Source organism: Equus asinus, chromosome 9 (genome assembly GCF_041296235.1).
Source record: "Equus asinus isolate D_3611 breed Donkey chromosome 9, EquAss-T2T_v2, whole genome shotgun sequence".
Taxonomy (NCBI): Eukaryota; Metazoa; Chordata; class Mammalia; order Perissodactyla; family Equidae; genus Equus; species Equus asinus.
This window is the reverse complement of record NC_091798.1, coordinates 60,200,194-60,224,740: the sequence shown is the minus strand read 5'-3', so window position 1 is coordinate 60,224,740 and position 24,547 is coordinate 60,200,194. Positions and strand designations below refer to the sequence as shown.

General features: G+C 37.9%; 1 protein-coding gene across 2 annotated transcripts; it reads right to left on the bottom strand.

Annotated features, from left to right (window-relative positions):
• On the bottom strand, positions 1–22,936 carry FEM1C (fem-1 homolog C). 2 transcript variants are annotated; one of them, XM_014841716.3, is made up of 3 exons: positions 22,533–22,936; positions 20,928–21,661; positions 1–3,056 (listed from the first exon to the last, which is right to left on the bottom strand). In XM_014841716.3, exons 2-3 carry the CDS (start codon positions 21,469–21,471, stop codon positions 1,747–1,749), a joined length of 1,854 nt encoding a protein of 617 aa, XP_014697202.1. In that variant the 5' UTR covers positions 21,472–21,661; positions 22,533–22,936; the 3' UTR covers positions 1–1,746. The 2 variants fall into 2 exon arrangements, with proteins under 2 accessions (XP_014697202.1, XP_014697203.1); XM_014841717.3 differs by lacking the exon at positions 22,533–22,936 and adding an exon at positions 22,141–22,278.
• Between the last annotated feature and the right edge of the window lie 1,611 nt (positions 22,937–24,547).

The window sequence follows — 24,547 nt, the reverse complement described above, 5'->3', positions numbered from 1 at the left end:
TTTTTTCTCAAACCAATAAGGAGCTTTTTATTCAGAACAATTTCATTAAGACAACTGCAGGGCAAATATGCCATCATAAATTTTATTCTGAATAACAATAAAGTGCTGAATGATAATTACCTGAATCTTTTTTAGTACTTCTCACTTATCTGTTCTTAAGTTAAAAGAGCCCTTTCTGTGGCATTAGCAAAGCTGTTAAAAAAAACCTCAAAAGAAAAGAAAAGCCAACTTTCAGTAAGGGAATAGGAAGCACTGCAACCTTTTGTGTTTAACTATGGTGACAAATAATTGAGACCAAAGTAACTCATGCAAGTTATCTTTAAAGGTATAATTAAGCTTGAAGAAAGAAAGAACACTGTTACTGACCTTTGATACTATGGCAGTAAATTGCATACGAAAATACCTTAATTATCCTAGATGCCTAGATCTGGCTTGGCAAGCATCATGCCACTGACATGCTTCAGCTCTTTTTGTTAACTAAAAGTGATTTGCAGTTCAATTACTGAATATTTCAGTGTGACTCATTAAGCTGTGTGATAAACTTTGAGGTTAAATTTAAGCAAATTCTCTACACCTAATCACATCATCAGCACAAGCAGGACAACGCTGGCGCAGCATGAAAGGTGGGTCACTTTATAAAGATTCTTCCTTTTACTGCATGATATATTAAGATGACAGACCTAAATTTCAACTGGGTTAATGAGTTAGAATAGATTTGTTTCCCAAATTTAGCACACAATAATTTCAGTGGATTAGAGAAAGAAATCTCAGATGTGAAGGAAAAAAACAAACAAAAACGTTTGAGCTCAGGTAGCTAACCTATAGCTCTAAAAATTGTCATGCTACTAGAGTACTTTCATAAAATGAACTTTGTAACAAACTTAACAGTGTTTTGAGTTGAAGTTGACCAACTGCTGCATAGAAAATTTGCTAACATACAACAGTCAAGTTTAAGCCGGTGCATAGAGAAGATAAAGCACTTATGGTAACTGCAAATGGTAACAAGTCCATAAAATTTGTACAACCTAGCATGGGTCCATAAGGGAAAAAAATTGATAAGTAGAAATAGCCAGGAAAACATAAAGTGGAAACAGGGGAGAAGCTTAGAGAAAAGAAGGAAAAAGCAGGGAAAAAAGACTGTCAATTGTATAAAATTCACAGACCAGAAAAGTATAAAGACACCACCGAAAACTAGTTCACTCTGTCCCAAGCACCCAACAGCAAACAAAACCAGAATGGATAAGCCTTTGGCAGACAATTTTAGAAATCTGGGGGCCGGCCTGGTGGCACAGCAGTTAAGTTGACACGTTCCGCTTCGGTGGCCTGGGGTTCGCCGGTTCGGATCCCGGGTGCGGACGCGGCACTGCTTGGCAAGCCATGCTTTGGTAGGCATCCCACATATAAAGTAGAGGAAGATGGGCATGGATGTTAGCTCAGGGCCAGTCTTCCTCAGCAAAAAGAGGAGGATTGGCAGTAGTTAGCTCAGGGCTAATCTTCCTCAAAAAAAAACAAGAAATCTGAATATGACATTATATTTCTCAATAATTCACAAACAATATATTATATGGTATATTTATATTAAATACTGGGAAACCAATCCTGTAAATTTGATGCTTATAATGCTTTAGCCAATGAGAGCACGATGATATCAAGCTAAACGAATGCTGGTGTTATCACAACAGTGCTCATTTATGAAACAACTGTTACCAATTCGTGCTTTAACAGTGCTAAAATACAGTCAAACTATCATCTATGAAGTGAAACAAAGGTCTCTAGCTTTTCTGGAATATGCCCTTTATAATATATTCTATGATTCACTATGACACGAGCAGCAAGACACTGCAATGTGGTATGATTTATGGGCTGGATCAAATTTTTAGCTATTTCCTTCTCATCCAACAAGTCACTAGCAGTTTGTTTGTGCAAGTTTGTGGCATCAAAATGTGCACCTGATTTAATAAGGAGATTCATGATGTCTGGATGGTTGTTCAGAGCAGCGATATGTAGGGGACTGTTGTCATCGGAGTCTCTGACGTTCACATCAGCACCACATTCTATCAGTATCGCAGTAACTTGCAGAGATGGAAATTTACAAACAGGGTACCGCCCTACACACGTAGTATTCTTGTCCACAGCCAGATGAAGAGGACTGAAGTTATTCTTTCCCCTCGGATGCAGCTTAAGAAATCTGTATATAGTCTGCTTTTTGAAATGGTCCTGTTCTAGAGTACAAGAAACTTTTTCTAACAAGCAAATTAAGTGCAAAATGATGGAAAGAGCCTTATTTAACTGTAATGGGTCAGCTGGACACTGAGTTTGCTTGATAGCCCGCTCTATTTCAAGGACACTTTTGCAAAGTATGCCCATAAGATCATCAAATGTAACAGTGGTGCCCAGCAGGCCTTTAGCCCTATCCTGTAGCATAAAAGAGAACAGTTCTGCAAAAGATAATAAGCTGCTGGCAGTCATTGGGCTTAAAGGGTCCAAATTGTTCTGCTGCATATCCAAAGCATACTTCCATAGGTTGATGCATCGTTTGAAATTTCCAGAGTCTGCATAGACAGCGCCTCTATATCTAATATAGTAAGAGGTATCAGGATGAGAAGGACCAAGAATACGTTCTCTAATTAATAGTGCCTGCATTCTCATCTCATCGGGATCAGCAATCAGACATTCTAGTTCTTCTGCACTGTTTACCTCCTTGGCATAATCATAAGCCATTATTAGTGTCTGTGGTACTGGTTTGCTAATTATATTAGTCCTATCACTGTATCTCATGTTCATTGCCTTTTTCCAGTATTTCAAAGCCCCAAGTAGATCTCTTTTTTTGTCTACAAATGTAGCTCCCAGCAGCTCTAGAGCATTGATCCGTTCTGTCTTGCTGGTCTGTGCATGGTGAGTCAGAAAATCCACAATATTTGTGTGACCAGTCACACTTGCTGACAGAAGGGGAGTCATTCCATAACCATCCTTTTCCATCTTGGCACAATACATAAGAAGCATCTTCATAATGTCCAAACTTCCAGATTCTGCACAGTCATGCAATGCAGTATTTCCTTAAGGAGAAAAAAGAAAAAGAGAGAACATATTAATACATGTACGTACTTTAGAACCTAAACAAAAGCAGGCAGCTCCAAGCCACTCTTAATGGGACATATTTTCATTTGATTACAAGAAAGAAAAAGATCTCCAACATCTAAAATAGCGTCTGAAACACAGTACAGGTTAAAGAAATACTTAAGTTTGTTGAATAAATGAAATGACCAAATTAGGCATGAAAAGCTATCCAAAGTCACTAGAAATTCAAAATTAATTCATAGCTTCTTGGTATTTTTCAATAATGTTTTCAAGTGCACAGTCTATGCCTAAAAACTGATAAAATGAAATTAACTGACTATTCGCAGTTTTGCTGACAGTCATTTAACTTTCTGGGTCAGCTTCCACATTTATAAACGAGAAATCTAGTCTACAATATCTAAGATTCTCCAATTTGATTCTGATAGTAGTCAGAAATTATTTTTTCAGTATTTCTGATTGCCAAGTGAACTTTAGCTGTTTTAGTCAAAATTCTTGGTAAAAAAGTACTTTCCTCAAAAAGCTCCCATAAACAAAACAAGTCCAATGAAATCTGAAAAATATGTGGGTGGTTCAATACGAACTTTAAAAGGAGACATCTGAAGTGTCCTTTCATAATGGATTATTTTTCATTGTAATTTAATTTTTTAACCATTCTTTTTAGATGTACTAAATGTTCTAACACTGTCCTGTTCTTCCCACACATGGATTAAAACTGACAACAGCACTGGCACATTAGTAAAAGCCTGTATGGAACATATCAAGACATTATAAATACCCAAGTATTTTAGCTACCTAAGTTTAATGATAAACATTTTACTAATTATCAAAACAGAAATCATCATGTAGACCTTTGATATTTACATATAATGTTTACAGAAAATTTTAACACTGAGTCATTTTAGGCACGTGTACAGAAACAAGTTAACATAGCTGGCTGAGACAGCTATCCTTACAAAGACTTACTTGCAAGGATAGCCCTTGGTTGGCTTCTGGGAACTTACCTGGCAAACAGTTTGAAGATATAAAACCTTCCCCAAATGAGAAAGGTAACTCACTGTTTGTATAAACAATACATTTTATGCTGAACATCTGCTTTCCTTGTGGGAGTCTAGAATTTTGGGTATGTGCTTAGCAAAGGGTATCTACATAGTCAGCCTCTAAAAAAATCATTGAGTGCCGAGTGTTTAATGGATTTCCCTGGGCAGAAATATTACACACAAGCATCTATGTTGCTAGGGGAAGACTGCTATACGTGACATCCCTCGAGAAGGAGACCACAAAAAAAGCCTACACATAGATTCCTCCAGACCCCAACCTATGCCGTTCCCCTTAGGATCCAGCTGCATGTCCTTATTACATCACTGTAATTAATCTTAGCTGTAAGTACAATTATATGCTGAGTCACCTCCAAACATGAGGGTGGCCTTGGGGACCCTGACACAGAATGTGTACTAGCAAGTGGTTTAAACCTCAATAGTTCACATAAAAAGCTACAACTAAAATTCTAAAAAGCAAAAGCTATAACACATTAAGACTTTAATTTCTGGGGCCAGCTCCGTGGCCGAGTGGTTAAGTTCACACGCTCCGCTGTGGCGGCCCAGGGTTTGGATCCTGGGAGCGGACATGGCACTGCTCGTCAGGCCACGTTGAGGCGGCATCCCACATCCCACAACTAGAAGGACGTGCAACTAAGATATACAACTGTGTATGGGGGGGTTGGGGGAGATAAAAGCAGGGGAAAAAAAAAAAAGACTTTAATTTCCCCACAAGTTTATCTTGTTTAGTCTTTCATGATATCTACAGGGACTACATAATTATCTGGATATTTTTATTCTGACCCAGAATTTCAACGGTCTACAATGGAATGGTGTCTAATAGAACGTTTTAGCAATGTGTGTGGTAACCAAGCAGTGAGAGAGCCCAGAATTTCTGACTACTGATGTTCATTTGCTCAAAATAATTTCAATTAAATATGATTACTACTCGGTATATTTTTAAAACTCTTTTGAATTAAGAAACCCTAATATTCCCATTCTTCTCTAAGAAACAGACTACTTAAGAGAAATATGACTATAAAGAGAAGGCTTAGATAGTCTTCTTTATTCACAGTAACATAAAATCAAGAATAAGAAGCTAGCAAAAGCCAGTTTCTTAACAAACTGAATTGCTGTATTGGAAAAATACAGAAAATGTGTGTGTGTGTGTGTGTGTGTGTGTGTGTGTGTGTGTGTGTGTTTTGAATCACTACATGTTGGAAAAAATGGTTTATTAAAAAAAAAGACGCAAGACTTTCACATCTAGTAACGGCAGAGGTAATATGATCGCCCTCCCACTAAGGACAAGAAAAGCTGAAAAATATATTTTTAAAAATCTGTGTGACAGCATGTAAGAGCTAACAAGGGGACAACATCCAGGAGAAGAAAGAAAATTAGAGAAGTAAAGTTTAGAATTCGAGAAAGCTTTCCTCAATGGCTTCTACCGATTCTGGAAGAGGCAGCTGAAAAACTGAGCAGAGCTTTTGACAACCTTGCAGGGTGAGAGCAGAACTGGAGTCCAGAGCCCACTAAGAAGGGAACTTTGAAATCCTCTTACTCTTTGGGTTATAGCTCTGAAGGGATGCACTCCAGGAGTTAAGGTGAAGCGCAAACAGACCAGCCACCACAGGAACTGAAATTCAATTTAAAATCATCTTGATATTGAATTAAAGTAATCTAGGATTGCTTGTATACACAATAAAAACCCAGAAGCAAATGCAAATACCATTTGGAGGAAGATATTATCATACTAGGGCCCAAATTATTTTTCCATATTGTTCATATTGGTATCCAATCAAAAATAATGGACAGAAAAGAAAACAAAAGAAAAGACAAAAACCAAGAGAAATAAGAGCTGACAGAAAAGACCAACAGAAGATTCAGATAATACAGTTGTCAAACACAGACTTTAAAATAATAATTACACTTAGCAAATTCAGATAGATTAAAAAACAATTCTGAGAATTAGACAGAAAACTGGAAACTACAAAAAAGAATCGGATATTCTAGAACTGAAAAACTCAGGTGGCTTTAAAAAGCAGACTACACACAGCTGAATAGAGAATTAACGAAATAGAAAGTAAGTCAAATGAAAATACACAGAAAGCAGCATGGAGGTGAAGGGATAAAAAAGGCAGGAGACTGTAAGAGACAGAGGGAACAATGTCAGAGGGTTAACATACTTAAAACCAGAATTCCAGAGGAAGAAAACAGACCCAAAGTGATACTTAAAGAGATAAAGTCTAAAAATTTTCCAAAGCTTATGAAAGATTAAACCACACATTTAGTAAGTTTTACAAACACCAAGAAAATCACAGTGAGGCACACTACAGCAAAACTGCTGAAAACTAAAGACAAAGAGAAAAATCTTAAAACCAGAGAACAGGTGGAAATGAGCAAAAGAGCAACAATTAGATTGACAGCAAAGTTCTCATCAGGAACAGAGGCCAGGAGACAAGAGAATGATATCTTAGGGGCACTAAAGGAAAATAACTGCCAAGTTAGAATTCTATATCCACACCAAGAATAAACGTGAACTAAAGGACCATTTCAGAGAAAGAAAAGAGAAAAAAATTCAGATATTATTACCAGCAGACCTAAATACTATAGGGTGTTCTTTAGGCAAAAAGAAGATGAGCCACATGGAGTCCTGGGGTGTAGGTATAAATATTAACAGAAAGGGTAAATTAGTGGGAAATCTAAATCAATGTTGACTTTGAAAATAATAATGTCTTGGGGCTGCCCAGTGGCGTAGTGGTTAAGTTGGTGTGTGCTGCTTTGGTGGCTTGGGGTTCACAGGGTTGGATCCCAGGTGCACACCTAGCACCACTCATCAAGCCACGCTGTGGCGGCATCCCACATAAAACAGAGGAAGGCTGGCAACAGTTATTAGCTCAGGGCCAATCTTCCTCACAAAAAATAATAATAATGTTTTGTAGGGCTTGAAATACATCTATCAATAAAATGCTTGATAGCAATAGCATAAAAGTAAGGAGTGTAATTAGAGTTTAAAGCATTCTAAGATTTCTGTATTGCTTGGAAAGAGGTAAAATTAGAAATTTATGTTAGCTTTTGATTAAGTCAAAGTAGTACTATCTAAGGTAACCACTAAAATAGTAAAGCGTACGTATACAATTACTACATATTCTCTGATATAGAGAAAAAATAAAATAATGAAAAATAATCCAAACAAAGACAAAAAAGAAAAAACAAAGAATACAAAATAGGGCAAACAAAAAAGTAGCTAGAAGATGAAAACCCAAATATAACAGTAATTACATTAAATGAAAGCAAACTAAATGTTGCCATTAAAAGACAAAAACTGTCAACTGAAAATACAAACACATAAAACTCAACTACATGCTGCTAACAAGGGATACGCCTTAAATATAAGGACAGAAAGCGGCTGAAGTGAAAAGATGGGAAAATATATATACCCTATACAAAAACTAACCATAAGAAAGCTATCTGATATTAAAATATCAGACTAAGTAGCTTTTAAAGCAAAATGCACAGAGATAAAAGGGAAACATTTTATAATGATATAAAATTCAAAACACAGAGATATAATTCTAAATTTGTTTTCACCTAAAAACACAGGTTCAGGCCCCAGCCCTGTGGCTAAGTGGTTAAGTTCGTGCACTCTGCTGCAGGCGGCCCAGTGTTTCGTGGGTTCGAATCCTGGGTGCGGACATGGCACCACTCATCGAGCCATGCTTGGGTGGCATCCCACGTACCACAACTAGAAGGACCCACAACTAAGAATATACAACTATGTATTGGGGGGCTTTGGGGAGAAAAAGGAAAAAAAAAACTTAAAAAAATAAAAACATAGGTTCAAATTATATAAAGCAAAAACCAACAGAATTACAAGGAAAATCAGACACATTCACAATCATAGTACATTTGAACACACCCATCTCAGTACAGAAGACCAAAATCAATAACAATATAGACGATTTGAACACAGTTAACATATTTGATTTAACTACATATATAAACAAACACCGGACTCAACACTGTAGAATACCATTTTTCTCCAAGGATACACAGAATGTATACAAATATTGACCATACTCTGGGCTATAAAGTGAGTCACACACAAATGTCAAGAGACTGAAATCACTGAGAATGTTCTAAGTCCACAAGGCAAGTTAAAACATCGAAAACAAAAAAAAGAAACCTACAAAAATCTCCATATTTTTCAAATTTAAAAATAGACTTCTAAATAATCCATGGGTCAAAGAAGAAATCCCAATAGAAAATAGAAAATATTTCTAATTGGATGATAAAGAAAACACTAAATAACAAATCTTGTGGGATATGGCTAAAGCTGTGCTTAAATGTATGTTAGAAAAGAAGAAAGGCTTTAAAAAAATAGCTAGTTTCCATCTCAAGAAGTCATAGGGAAAAAACAGTAAACTTAACCCAGAGAAAGCAGAAGCAAACAATAAAACGCAGAAATTAAGAAGAAAAAGGTATCGGTATGCTAGCACAGCATTTTTTATTTTCCTAAGTTTATTAACTGTTGCCCCTTTGTAATCTTAATAACTATGCAAAGTAGAGAAGATAAACTTATTCTACAAAGAGAAAACAGACAAGTTCATAGTAAAACATAAACCCATGCCTCTCATTTGCCGTTTCAGTGTTCTGCTCACTTCTGAGGTCATATTTTAAATGCTGGTGATACTAGACTCCAATGAATAAGTTACATCTAATGTAAGCCAAATCTCAGAATAAAACTTCCACCAATCACATTACTTTCCAACTCGAAAGCTTCTATGCTTCTGCTAAGGAAACAGCTGAAAATCTTTTAAGAGGGCTTTGAGAATTCTACAGCACTGACTCTCAAAGCACTATTTGTGCGGAGGTAGGAGGGCAACGAGAAAGAAATCTATACTTTTAGAAGGCATGTTATGTGAAGTAAAGTTTAATCCTGGTTGGTGGGAATACACATAAAAAGATAAACTATGGGAAATGGATTTTAAAACACTGAGAAATATTCCTCTACCCTACCTCCCCAGCCTCATTCCTCATCATCTTCAATATGAGTGCTGCACTGTGAATCTAGCCCAGGACTTGGTAAACTTTTTCTGTAAAGGACTAGCTAGTATTTTAGGCTTTGCAGGCCATAAGGTCTCTGCTGTAATCACTCAACTCTGCCACATAGCAAAAAGCATCCACAGGCAATTAGTTAAATTAATGTATATGGCTGTTTTCCAACAAAACTTTACTTCTGGACACTGAAATATGACTTTCAAGTAATTTTCATGTCATGAAATATTACTCATTTGATTTTTTTTCAACCATTAAAAAATATAAAAACCATTTTTTAGCACTCAGGCAAAAAATGGGGTGAGCAGGATTAGACTCCTGGGCCATACTTTGCCAACACCTACTCTAACCCAAAAGACATTATGAATACGTGCCATACATAAGGGAGAGATTCGGCTTATGTTTCACATCACTCCATCCAGCACCAGGAACAGTCCCGCTCACTCCCACCTCCATGCCTCTGCTCTTAATTTTCCTGTAAAACACTCTTTCTTCTTTACCTTTTTAACTTCTTGTCCTTCAAGTTTCACCAGAAATTTCAGCTGCTCAAAGAGGCCTTCTCGGTTATACCATATCAATTTGTCATTTTGAGAATGCCTGGTAGGTACTCATATTACATCTACTATTATAATATTATGTAATACCTTAGCATAATGTTACTGCTTCACAAATAGGCTTTCTTACCTAAACTGTCTATTCCTAAAGTACAGAGATCCTATATTTCCTTTACATCCCAGATAGCGGTTAGCACACTGTTAAAGCTAAGGTAGATTCTTAAATTTTTAATACTTGCTATCATAAAAAGTGATTCAAATTTAGCTTCTGAGGATAAAATAAGCTTAAAAAGTAAAATCTTAGAAGGAAGGGATCTTCTTAATTACTCTAACAAGTTTATAATCACCACACTTTCATGCCCTAAAAGCCTTGAAAAAGAAAAGCATAGTTTTAAAGCAACTATAATTTTTGTGTCATGTCGCCAAGTCTCTTTACATGGTATGTTCTGATAGAGTTGTAATCAGTACATAGACAACTGTTTCCTGCTTTTCACCTACCCCAGAGTCATTTTGTCATGTTATGTTTCTACACTGTCTATATGAACTACATAGATACCACTTAATCATTCTTAATGGCTTTACTGTGAAAGTTGAAGTAAAGAGGTATGTCATAAATTACATAAACCCTTCCCTGTTGACGGACACCTGCACTGCTTCAGAATTTTCACTATTAAAATTAATGCCTAAAAACCCATAAGGACAGATAACAGACCAGTGATTGTCAGGGGGTGGGTGTTGGGAGAGAGGTTGACTGCAGAGGGTTAGGGAACTTTCTGTCCTGTCTTTACCGTAGCAGTTACAGTATGTTTGTCAAAACTACAAATTACAACATATGTTTGTCAAAACTTACAGAACCATATTCTAAAAGGATGGATTTTATTCTATGTAAACTATGTTTCAATAAACAAATGACAAAAAACTTAATGCCTACCTTAAAAAAGAATCACACGTGATAGCTTAACACACATCTTTAATTCGCTTCCAAAGGACTAATAAAATCTTTTAAAGTTCCACTTGTATAGTACTCTTTCTAGCACTGGAACTAATTCTTGAATTTTAATTTATATTACCTCTATATCTAGGTATATAAAATATTTTCCTATGTCTGGTCACAAATTTTATTTTCTTTTACAATATGTCTATTTATGTTCGTTTCTGGGCTTAGTCTGACTTTCTATATATAAGTACTTTATAAAATGACAACCAGTTGTACGTTATATTTAATGTACATATTTTCCTCTATCGGTTGTTTCATTCAACAGTGTTAGATATGCTGTAAGTATTAACTGCAAGTTCTTGTGAAAAGATATAACAAGCTGAATTAAATAATCAAGTTACTATGTTCTTGTGACTAGTCTGTGCTAAGTTACATGCCAAAGACCAATAATATCATTACTTAATTTTGGTAAGTAACTTCATTGATTTAAACTTCCGGTGCATAGCAATATATGCCAAGCAATACTGAAGATTCAACTCAAATATTTTCCCTGGGTTATGTGCCCCTTAAAAATGCTTCCATAATACAGGATTACCCTTTCAAAAGATTTTGTATCTCTACCTTACTATGTCTTATTTTTGTCTCCTCGGAGAAAGACAATTAAAAATAGAACACTAAGTTCAAAAATAAATACTACCAGGCATCTTAGACGAAATTAAGGATATTTAGCATTGAAATTTAATGAATTTACCTTTAGCTAAAAAAAAAAACCTAAGTACTGTATTATGCAGTTCTCAATGCCTGATTAAGAAAAAGCTCATTTGAAGAAAAAAATAAAATTTCTGCTACTGAACTCATAATGGAAATTTTTTATGACTTCTCAAAAGACATGTTTGTTAAATGGACATTTCTTAAAAATCAAGCTAATGGTACATTGTTACTTCAGTTCAAGTATTTCTGCAACAAGTTAAACAGTATGATCTAAACACATTAATTTTCAACTATATAATTTAACATGGAAACAGTGCTAAGAAAATTTGGAAGAACAAAAAGTAGCCATATTCACTGGGATGCTTCTGGAATTGATACTAAGGGAAAGAAATTATGGGAAGCACTCATGCATTAAGCAAGCAATATTCCTCAAAAAGACCTATCTGAGGTGCCAATCTTAGTTGCTGTTAATTTTAAAGAGATCTGTAATCTTTTGACAGCAGGTACATAAAAGACAGGAATTTATGTTCAACTGTGAAAATTTAGGTGCCTAACAATGGGGTGAAGATTTTTCTAAAATAAGTAATCCAAAAACATACTAGTATTTTGAGTAAGAACTAGTTTGAACCTAAGAATGTCCCGGCTCCAAATCAGGTGTTTTGGTTTGACTAAAAGATATTTATCTTGATTGTCTGTGATTGTTAGCAATCAACCACTTAAATCACATAAGAACTTCAACACAGCATTTATAAATATTTCAATTTGGCTAAGACTACTTAGACTCACCAGGATCAAATTAAGTTAGTTTCCAAACCACTCCCAAGTAGTAAACAGAATTTATCTTTTTAAAGAAACAAAAACGTCCTCATAAGGGCTATAAAATATTTAACAAATACAAAATGTCTATTATAATTTAAATTGCTTTTTCTAGATCAATTCAACAGATTCTGCCATTTGTAAAATCTTCACATAGTTCAAGCTGTGTGTGTGTGTGTTTCCAGTATAGGTCAAATAAAGTTGTGTTTCTCAAACTTTCAAGTACAAAATCACCAGAGTATCATAGTAAAATGTAGGTTCTAACTCAGTTGATCTAGGATGGGTGCAAGTGATGCCAATGCTGCTAGTCTTTGCTACTTTGAGCAGCAAGGTAACAGAGGAGAAATCTTATTTTCTTGTTTGCTATATAGATATTTGCCATATAGCTAACACATCTAATAGCTATATCAAGTCATCTGAATATAAGTTTAAAAGGAGGGTTAGGTCACAGCCCTGTTTTACACGATACAGAAACGAAAGTTCACCATTCCTCTATCTTCTCAATTTAAACATTATATGCCATGGCAGGATTAGGGTGTGTTTTACAACTAGGTTACACAGTTTGATCCACAGAAAAGTTCCTGTCTATGTAACAAAGGGTATCAGTAAACCCTGCAGTCTATTCTTAACAATTTTCTTAAGTCAAATCCAAGTAATCCACAGTTGAATTTTTAAAAAATTAGTTTGTAAAATAAAATCCAAATTGCTGTAAACATACCATCGAAAGAGTGAAAAAACAATTCACAAAATGGGAGAAAATATTTGCAAATAACATATCTGGTAAAGGACTTGTATGCAGAATATACAAATTACTCTCACAACTCAGTTATTAAAAAAACCCATCAATTTAAAAACATGCAAAGGATAGGAGGACACTTCTCCAAAGATGATATGTAAATAGCCAATAAGCACATGAAAAGATGCTCAACATCATTAGGCACTGAAATAAAAATCAAAACCACAATGAGATACCACTTCACACCCACTAAGATGGCTATCTTAAAAAAAAAAAAGAATAACAACAAATGTTGGTGAGGGTGTGGAAAAACTGGATCCCTCCTACGTTGCTGATAGGAATGTAAAATGGTGCAGCCACTCTGGACAACAGTTTGCAGTTCCTCAAAAGGTTACCATATGACCCAGCAATTCCACTCCTACATATATGCCCAAAAGAAAACATACATCCACAGAACTTGTTCATGAATATCCGCAGCAGCATTATTTCCAATGCCAGAAAGTAGAAACAATGCAAATGCCTATCAACTGATGAATGGATAAATGTAGTATAGCTATACAACGGATTATTCAGCAATAAAGTTCTGACACATGCTACAAAATGGATAAGCCTTGAAAAGAAGCAAGTCACAAAAAACCACATATTATGATTATATTTATATGTTATGTCCAGAACAGGCAAATTTTTAGAGACAGAAAGATTAGTGGTTGCCTAAGACTAATGAATGGGTGGGTGACTATTAATGGATATGGGATTTTTGGGGCAGTGATGAAAGGTGATTGTGGTGATGGTTGCATAACTCTGTGAACATACTAAAAATTATTGATTTGTACACTTTAAATGGGTGACTGGTACGTGAATCATGTTTTAAAATCAAAGTATTTGCGTCTTTGTTACATAAATGTGTGAGTTTTGACAGAAGCAGCAAAGGGTCTTTTATTGTAATAGATTTATCTGGAAATGCACAAAAACAATTCTCATCTCTCCTCTTTATTCTACTGTACTTGGCATCCATTCTTCTTCAGCTTTGTAGCTGGGACTAAGCTAAATCTATAAGAAGTCCTTTGTAAAGATGGGAAGGGGGCGTGCCATTACAACTGCATAACAATGCTGATTCCAAGTATTTTATTCCAGAAATCACTAATTGGTAGGTGTTAAGGGAGGAGGTGAGAAGGGGTAGAGAGAAACACTTTAGGGTATCAAAGGAGCACTGGACGGTTGCTCTGCTCAGAATGTTTCCCTTCCCCAGGTATACTTCAACACCAGAGATACTTAAGGACAGGAGTTCCAAAAAAAAGAATAAAAAATAGAATCAAAGACAAATTGTGCCAAGATTACCAAATGGCCCCCTTCATTAATTCTTTGTAAAGGCACTGAGCTAGGAGCATAGAGAAATTTAATAATACAGGTTCCTGAGCTCACAACAAAGTTAAGTGCTAAAGAACATCTGCATCCACAGAGGTAAGATACATTCTTACTGACTCAAGGGGGATGAGGAATTGCCTTTGAAATGGGTCTTTTTTTTTTTTTTTAAAGATTTTACTTTTTCCTTTTTCTCCCCAAAGCTCCCGGTACATAGTTGTATATTCTTCGTTGTGGTCCTTCTAGTTGTAGCATGTGGGACGCTGCCTCAGCGTGGCTTGATGAGCAGCGCCATGTCCGCACCCAGGATTCGAACCAACGAAACACTGGGCCGCCTGCAGCGGAGTGCGCAAACTTAACCACTCGGCCACGGGGTCAGCCCCCTGAAATGGGTCTTGATATCAAGTAGCATTTTCAAGGCTAAGAGCACCAGAGCTAAGGGATCGGGACTAAAAACAACTACTGTTAGTGTAATTTCAGGAACATTAAGCAACATAAATTGATGAAAACCTCAACATTACAATTCAGACTTCATTACAACTCCTTTTCCTGGCCATTCTACTTCAGACTCTATTCAACTGCAGTTTTTCCCAAAGGGAGGGAAAAAAGAGGAAGAGAGATGTTTTATTCACATTTGCATCCAAGTGACTTCTTTACCTAGATCTCTCCTCACCTCTGTCTTCCTCACATACATTACTGATGTCTCAATAGCATAAATCTCTAGAATGCCAAGGGCTTCCTGAATTTTGTTTTAAACAAATAAATTTAAATAATCAATAAAGGAAAATCTGATAAAGATGAACTCAGTGAGGTAACCACATGTACCCAAAAGTCAATAAGTAAAGCTTAACCTCTGCCTTAAGTTCATGTTGCTGCCAACAACTCTGAAACAGCAGTAGTGTTCAGGATCTACTCATTTTCACCAACTTCAGTTCAATTCTGTGAGGGTTCACAGTTCAAAATCCAATCTCCAGGGATAGAGGAACACAATGGATATTTCCCTACTGAACACAATTTACACATCATCTACAGCTTAGCTTCTCCAACTAGTCTCCCCAAGGATACAGGGAAGTGTGCCAAGGAATACAAGAGGGAAAGGGAAGTGTGCCAAGGAATACAAGAGGGAAAACAATGAACACGGAACAACTCGAAGGAACAACTTGATGATCTGGAATTAAAATGTTAATGACTTCAACTAGTAAGTTATTTGAACATTATTATTAAATCAAAATAAATACCGACATGTTACAGAGTAGCATGAAATTTTAAGTCCCCCTCTTAGTCTTCTCAGCAAGTAGGTGTGTTGAGGTAACCATAGCTGAGAAGAGCATTCAAAGTCAAGAAAGAAAAGAGAACTTCAGCTTGTAACACTCTCAGATAGTCCTGAAGTACAGTGAAATAACCTATCTACGCGACAATAGTCATTATCTTCGTCCATTATCGTACTACCAGCAGTTCTTAACTTACAGGGGAGATTTTCTTTTTGAAATTCCTTTGCATTTACACTGGGTTAAAAAAAAAAAAAGCATTTCTAATTTTTTTTTTTTTTACATCTTCTTCACTGAAATACATCTATACCCTAAAATGCCTATACTATGGAAGAGAAATGATATAATGCCTGGGGTTTGATTTAAACTGCAGAAAACAAAAGGAGGGGAGGAAAAAACGTATTTTTTTAGAACTTTTGCAAATGTGGCTAATTGTTGATAAACAGGCAAATGAACTGCCTGAACTAGCTCTACTCTCAAACTCTTTAAAAGTTAGCTATACTTACCATGTGCCCACATGATTTCTCCCTTTTCTGTATCCCTATCAAGTTCTACCTGTACCACTCATTTTTCACAATTACTGTCTTAATTTCTTACTTCAAGTCTCCACGTATGCATTTATTTCCGTACTGAAAAGACTACAAAGCACACTCCTTGCTATCAAGGAGTTTATAATCTTTCCTCTCTTACCTCCAACACATTCATTCAAAAATCTCATTTACCAAATACCCACTATGGGCCAGATACTCTTTCTAATGCATGGATGCAAACAACAGGTCTCTAGCCTCAAAGAGATCACAATGTAATAGAATGAGAATGTAGTTAGATGCATTTTTCTAAAGAATTCCCAGTTATTCCTCTGTTGAAAACTTTCACTGGCTTACCACTCCATAAAGAACAAAATCAAACTCCTCTACCTGGAAGTCAATGTCTTCTATAACCCAGCCTTGAGTGCCCTTTGGTCCAAATATGCCTAGTTTCCAATTCCTGGACCTTCTAAGCATATTTCTCAATATGCCTTTCCTTATGCCATTTCCTAAACCTTAAAAACTGTATTAAATCCCTTCTGCAGATCTGAACCCCCAACAATCCTTTCAAGTCCTAGTTCAACTTTTCCAAGAAGACTTTCTAGTCACTAAACTTTTCTAAAATCGTACCAGATTTATACCATTAACAGTTAACAAATTAGCAGTTAACAAATGAGATGTCCTGTATGGTCTCATAGCGTCCACAATGTCCAACACAATGCACTGCCTACAGAAAATGCACAGCAATTATCTCATTACCAATTTACTCAATTCCCTTGTGTATCTAAAATGATTGACCAATGTGTGAGGACAGTATGTCCTCTAGAGCCAGTCTCCCCAATTCCAACTCAGAGAGCTGCTCTACTGGTCTGTAGTACTCAATTAATCACTTTTAGCTGCTCAATTCCCAGTGGAATTTGGGTGTAAAAGCAGAACTAAAGGTCTTAAGTAACTTCACCATAGATCCGCAAAGTCCTATTCAGAGTCAAAAAAAAAAACCAAAAAACATAGGAAAGAACCAAAGAAAGCCAAAGATGTCTATAACCATGAAGTGCTGAGATCAACATGACGGCTCTGAGATGGGCTTGTCTAATCACTTCCGATTTGGGGTCTACAGTTTTAAATAGCAACCAATTCTCCTGTTTCAAAAATCAATTTTTGTGTTAAACTGGAGAAGTATTTCTAAATATCTCAAAGTTTTTCTCCCCATTTTGAATGCCATAGGAGAAGAAGGAACCCACTCTCCCCTCAGGTAATGAGTTGGTTGGGATAAAGTATTTCCAAACATCTAATAGAAGAAAGCACTTCTGTTGTACTTACCATATTTTGGTTTAAGTATCTGCTTATGAACCTGTCTCTCCAATCAAATCATGAGCTCCTCAAGAGCAGGGAATCAAGAACTGGATAACTTGTCTTACTCATCTTTGTATATCCTGTCTAACAGCCTGGCACACTGAGAGACTCAATAAATGCTCTCTTAATTAATTAATGAATTCCACCTTAGGTTAAAACATGTTCAAAATGCCAACAGCCTGTTAAAAAGTAATGGAAAGAGGTTAAATAATACATTCAAATACCAACTGCCTGTTAAAAAGTAATGGAACACTGGGGCTGGCCCCGTGGCCGAGTGGTTAAGTTCGCGCACTCCGCTGCAGGCGGCCCAGTGTTTCGTTGGTTCGAATCCTGGGCGCGGACATGGCACTGCTCATCAAACCACGCTGAGGCAGCGTCCCACATGCCACAACTAGAAGGACCCACAACGAAGAATATACAACTATGTACTGGGGGGCTTTGGGGAGAAAAAGGAAAAATAAAATCTTTAAAAAAAAAAAAAAAAGTAATGGAACACAGAAGGCACATGCATTTTATATTTAAGCAGACCAAGCATAATTTATTGGAGTTTTCTTTCTTCAAAACCATTTCCAACGGGTGACATAAAATTTCCTAAGGAATGATTTCATGTTATCCCTAATCTTATCAGGCTTTTCCACTTTTTGGTTGGGAGTAAAAACATGGGAAAAAACTCTTTTTTGATGCGCTTTCAGATCCTTCTCCAGTGCTTCTGCCTTAGTTTAAACCGGCTCTTGCATTTTTACTACCCTTTAACCCACAAAAAAATCTGAAGAGTCAATGAGAGAGTGATTATCAAAGAATGGAAGCTTCAGGATCAGAGTGGGGGAGGGTGCATATGTACTTTAACCTGCCCCTAGCATTCATTAAGAATTACTATTGAAATTAAAAGGCACCATGAAAAGGTAAAAGTACTGCACACAGTGATACATATTATATATATATATATATATATATAAAATACACATAGGTAGGTATATATATATGTAGGTATATAAAATTGAGGCTATCCAAAAACAATTTTTGGTGTAAAATTGTTTTCTCGTGTTACATGTAGTTTTTTAAAAGGCATGAATACTAGATATTGATACTGGGGGGAAAATGACTAGAATTAGCAGAACATTTAGTCAAAAGTGGGAGCATACACATCCTCACATAAAGGCTATACGATGATGATGATAAAAGGAACATTCTTCTGAAACAGGAAAGGTAATCAAGTTAAATACTGTTCAGAAATGCTCACAAAACTATGATCTATTCATAGTATAGTTCTCTCATACCTTATATTTCCGGAAGTATATAAAGCAGCTTTGAAAAACATAAGATAATTAGCACCAGTACTGGTCTCTCTTAAGAGTTTAAAATATACCCCAATTTGACTTAAATGTATGCGTTTATCAACAATCCATACATCATTAAGCTGATGAATAAAAAGCTCAAAACAAAGAAACAAAAAATCCAACAAGTCTAAACAAGCAGCCATACCTTTTAATTCTTTCTCTTCTACTTATGATTTCAAAGCATTCCCAATATTAAAATGATCACTTAAGCAGTAACTTGTCCTTTAAAAATGAGCATTCTTTAAAAGAATGATTGTTTGAAAAGAAAAGTTATCTTGTCCTGTGACCCAACAATCTACCTCAAAGATAATCAGGAGCAAATGAAAACATTTCTAAGAAAGAATGTTTACATAAACATTTTTTATCACACTTAAAAGCTAGAAGCAATGTAAAACTCCATTAGTAGAAGAGTATGCACCCATTGAAATTAAGGAGCTATGATTAGTAACATTAAAGATAACATTTATTAAGCTTAAAAAGAAAAAGGTTATAGAAGAGCATATAAAATAAAATTGTACACATATATCTACATGCCAAATTGAGAAATATCTTTGGAAGGGTTATCTCTAAGTGCTAGAATTTTGCAGGATTTTTATATATCCTGTGGAAAAAAAATTTTTGACAGAAAATCACAATGAGCTTGTGTCATTTTTATAACAAATCTTTTTTAAAAAAGATGATACTAACTTCAGTAAAGATGTCCAGTAACTATGTAGTGCCCGATAATTGTGTGGTTTAGCCTCTCTGAAAGGCAATCAGACACTATCACAATGATAAATGCACATTCACTTCGATTCAGCAATTCCACTTACAGGTATTTATAATACAGCTATTCTCACACAAGTGTGCAAAGACACACTTGTTCAAGAATGCTCACAACAGCATTGTTTACATTGGGTGTGACCTAACTGTCCATCAACAGGGATTAGATAAATAAATTATGTACATTCATACAATGAAATACTGTGTAGCTATGAAATAGAATGAGGTAGCTATGTGTGTTGGAGTTGAATGACATCCAAGATAAATTAAGGTTTAAAAAAACTAGTTATGTATCAACTAACAGAGAGGAAAGAGGGAGGGAGAGAGACACAGTCAAGTATACTTGTATTTGCATAAACTCTCTCCAGGACACAGAAAAAACTGTAAATAGTGGTTGCCAGTGTAAGGTTAGGGGTCTAGAAATCAGGGGTGAAAAGACTTATTTTTCATTGTAAACAAGGTAAACCAATTTGTATTGACTTTTTTTTACCATGTACGTACGCTACTTTTAAGTTTTAATAGTTTTTAAAATATGGGCAGTGAATTACTTTGCTGTTGTATAAAGACATTTAAGGAAAAAAAGGTTTTCAAGTATCAAAATTATGCTAGCAAAACAGTTATTTTTAAAGGTTTAAAAAAATTCTAAACTATCATTTGCTGCTTTAAGTTTATTACAACCGCTGAAAATAATACACAATTGTAAACCTGAGCGCTTCTTCTGGACAAGGGTGTTTACTTTGTTGCTAGCCAACAAATCCACATCTGTTTAACCCAGTGCTTGTTCTGCTCTCTCAGTACTGTAGCAGTTTTAAAAACGTGCCTTCTCTCTTGCTAGATTTAATACCTGTTCTATATAAAAGGATTTTCTATTGGCCACACAATAAATGGGAAATAAGGGAACAGATTTTCTCCTTTTCCATTGATACTAATCCTTCCAGGTCAGTCTGGCCTAGCCTTCCCCGATGGAGTAACAAATGAAATGCCGACCTAAGACAAGCAAGACAATGACTCACTAGACATAGTAGTTTCTACTCCAAGGGTGTTCTAAAATAATTAAAGCTAAGAAAAATATATTACATTGACGCATACTCTCAAGTAGATTAAACACAAGCCTAAGGTCTCAGATCAACTGCCACTAACATGCTCTGTAACTTTGGGGAATCTATTTTCCAGGAATGGGAAGTTACTCCAAATATGAGACAGAAAATGCTGCCTAATACAGTGATAGAGATCTTCTTATCACACTAGCTCAGGGTATTATAAAATATCAGAGAAACAATCAACAAGGTTATAAGACAGGTCTGTCAATGTCGGCTTACTCAACACCACTGCTTATCAAACTTCCTGAAAATAAGCGGTAAACTCTTAAAAGATAAAAATGAAGAAGCTGAACTCACCTTTAACACTTTTTCTATTAACATCTGCCCCCTTTTCAAGTAAATACTGAGCAATCTCTTTGTGTCCTTTGTAACACGAAATCATCAAGCACGTATGCCCATGTCGGTTTGACACTTCCAAATCAGCTTTGTGTTCTACAAGGTACTTCACTATTTCCAAATGGCCATCGAAACAGGCAGCTCGGAGAGGAGTTGAATTGGTTAAAGTCGTGTTGTTGACAGATGCTCCATGATTTAACAAAGACTGAACCACCTTCAGATGTCCTGCTGCAGAAGCGGCCCACAACGGGGGAGCCCCCTCAATGGTTTCGCCATCAAAATTGACGGAGCCCCCGACTTCGATGGAGGCACTGCACTGCTCCAGGAGGAATTCCACCATGTCAAGGTGCCCATACCGGGCGGCCATCAGAAGTGGCGTGGCCCCATTGGTTTTTTCAGAGATCAAGGAGGAAACCTCCTCTTTGGATTTGCTTGCCAGTAACTTGGTGAGAACCCGGAGTTTGCCATCCCGAGCTGCGTTAAATACTGCTGTCTTTAGATCCATTTATGTCCAGTTGAGAGGCTGCGCTTTATTTATCCTTCAGAGCAAAGCTCCGGCTTAACTCTATCCACCCAGGCGAGAGTTACAGGAACCAAAGTTCAGTGTTAATCACTGCACCCCAGAACGGATATAAAACCAGGGTCAGTACGTTCTGTCCTATTGTCTTCCAACATCTGACAACCAGAGCACCAAACTAGAGAAAGAAAAAAAAAGTAGTTTTGAATTTTCTACAGGTGAAGACAAACTATTTAGGGTTTCTTAATTTCTACTCCAGGGGAAAAGGGAGGTAAAAAAGCGCCAGACTTTAGGGACTACTCTGCAACCCCAAAAAAGGGAGGAAAGGCGAATACAAAAAAAGGTACACACAGAGACCCAAATGTTTTGATGGGAGGCAGTCTCTTCTCTATATACGGTAAATTTAAACACTACAGGCAACCGGTTTTCTCGCCTCCTAACCAGCCAAGCTTTGTTCTAGTTTTGCTTTGCACCAGAAGAGTACAACCGAGAGAGACAGGAGACGCAGGTTCAGAACTGCTTCTCTTTCCCACATCTGCAGAAGGGAGAGGGCCAAGGGCGCCAGGCTGAAAGGCCTCATTGTGGCCAGGATGGGTCTCGAGAAGGAACAAAAAGGTCGGACACAACAAACCGCGGAGCTAAAGCCCAAAGCCTCACCCGAAAGCTTCTTTCCTTTAAAACTCCTCGGGGCTCTCAGGAAATCCGGCTGCCTTTTAGCTAACTTCGCCCGCCCCATCTTGGTCCCCCCCACAAGACATCTGCAGGTTCCCCCAACCCCAGACGCCCCTACATAACCTTCACCTCTACGTTTCCCAGATGCGGCAGCCCCTCCCCAAGCTCCTCGCTTGATCACGACCCCTCGTCCTGCCACCCGCCGGCCCCCCCTCTCCCCCGGCGGGCCGACGAGCCTGTGGCCTCTAGCCCGCCGCCCGCCTTCCACTGCCGGTGGCGCTCTCCTTCCCCTTCCCCTTCCCGCCCAGGCCTCTCTGCGGGCGCCTCAGGCCGCGGCCCGGGCTCGGGCAGGCCGACGCCGCCGCTGCCGCTACTACCTGCCCGGGGGCTAGTCCTCCCCGCCGCCGCTGGCCGCTCGCGCTCGGGCCGCCCCCTTCAAATTGAAACCGTTGTCCCAGCCACCCGGGCCGCCGTGCTCCGCCTTCGGCCGCACAGCTCCTCCATGCCCCGCGCCCCACAGGAATGAATCCGGCCGCGCCGCTCGCCCCGCCCCGCCACGCCAAGCTGCCTCCCGCCCTCCCAGTCTGCGCGGGCTGCAGCGGCTGCCGCGACGGATGGTGTAATGGGCTGAGGGCCGGGGGCCGGACAAGCCTGAGCACTGCTTCACATCACTGACGCGGCAGCCGCGCCATTGGGTCGGGGGAGGGCGGCGGCCACAGCGAGCAACCGCCTAGAGGTGGAGCTGGCCGGCCGGCCGGGGCGGGGCGACGCGAGAGGGGGCGGGGCCGCAAGCCCGGCGAAGGATGCGCGTGCGTGCGGCGCGCCAGGGAGGGGGCGGGGCGCCATGAGGGGGCGGGGCCACGCGGCGCGCCGGCGGCCTGAGGGGCGTGGAGAGGCTGCCGGGAGCTCGAGGGCTTCTCTTCAGCGTTCCGGGCGCGCTATTCGGGAAGCTGGTTTTGGGGACGCTTGTGTCCAGTTGTCAGAACGGCGAACGGTGCAGTCACCAGTATTACCACCCGTGTACATAGACACCCTCGGCCTAGCCTCTTTTCTCCTTCCTTTGGTGGGCCCTGGAAAATACTGAGCTTTTAATTAGATCTCAACAAAACAAACAACAAGAAAAACACAAGAAACAAATTTAAGAAGATTAGTTTTGGGGGCTGCAAAGCATGACTTTTATTTTTTTTTTAATGTGAACTCTAAAAAATATAAAGCCTACGAGGAACGGTAAAACTCAAGAGCAGTGTAAGTCAACAAGGTCGAGTTCTTGAACAGTAAAACCAGGAAATGAAAGAAAGCTAGAAAGTTAATAAGTTAATAAGAATGAAAAGAATTACTACTTCATACAGCAAGAAATAAACTTCTGGAATTTGTGACGTTAATACGTGGGATGTATTAAACTAAGTTGAAGAATAGTCTGAGTATGTTTGGGGAATAACACTAATGAATCATAATGAGAACGTTTTTGAAAAACGGATCGTCAATCTCTTGAACGCTTTGTTTTGGGGAATTTAAACTCACACGGCACAGCTCCTTGGTACCATTGGGAGAAAGAATATTAGATTAGACAGATTGACCTCCAGCATTGTAAATGTAATCATCATTATTATTTTTAAAGTCATGTGACTTTAAAGACATTTTACAAAAAATCACTTCATTTTTGCATATTTAATTCTAGTGTCCAGAAGTTTATGTAGTTTTGCATAATTGAAATCATAATTTTCATACAACTATGTATTTTGCTTTTTTCCCTTACCATACTATAAAGATTTCTCAAGTTGTTGCAGTATTAATAATCATTTTTAAGTGGGGCATATTTTCCCTTAGGTAGTCAGTACATAGTCTCCACATCGGTACCCCAAAATTGAAGTCAAGGTTACAACTGAGAAGAAAATATAGAGAAACAGAATATAAATGATGAGGGCTGGCTGCTTTACGGGTCACAGTTCTATACTCCCAAAGAGTGGACACCAGGGTACAGTGTCCCAACCAAGGCCTAACCTAAGTTGACCTATCTCTCTTATTGAGTTCAATAAGACGTTGTAAAAATTTCCATCAGTTGTCTTTAAACTGAGATGTGCCCCCGCCAGAGGCTTTTCAAGGGGTGGGTGCACACAGTTTTAAGGCTACCGGTTTCTGAATCTTCAACTTGTGTCTGTAGTATTTCTAAAACCGATTTGCTGGTGAAGGAATGCAGTCAAGGCGTCTCCCTGTTGCATTTCATTTCTCTTTCACAGTAGCCGTAGAGTTCCCAAATTGCAAAAAGAAAGGGCATAACTCACTCGTTGAAAATCTTAAAATGGTGCATTGTTCCAGGGTGTAAAAACCTCAGGCAAACTTTGTCAGTTGTTTTTCTTTCTTTGAGGAAGATTAGCCCTGAGCTAACATTCGC

Coding starts and splice junctions, on each gene's coding strand:
- FEM1C (XM_014841716.3), bottom strand. CDS start 21,471: ATGGATCTAAAGACAGCAGTATTTAACGCAGCTCGGGATGGCAAACTC. Junction 3,057..20,927: donor TAATAGAAAAAGTGTTAAAG/GTGAGTTCAGCT, acceptor TTTCTCCTTAAG/GAAATACTGCATTGCATGAC.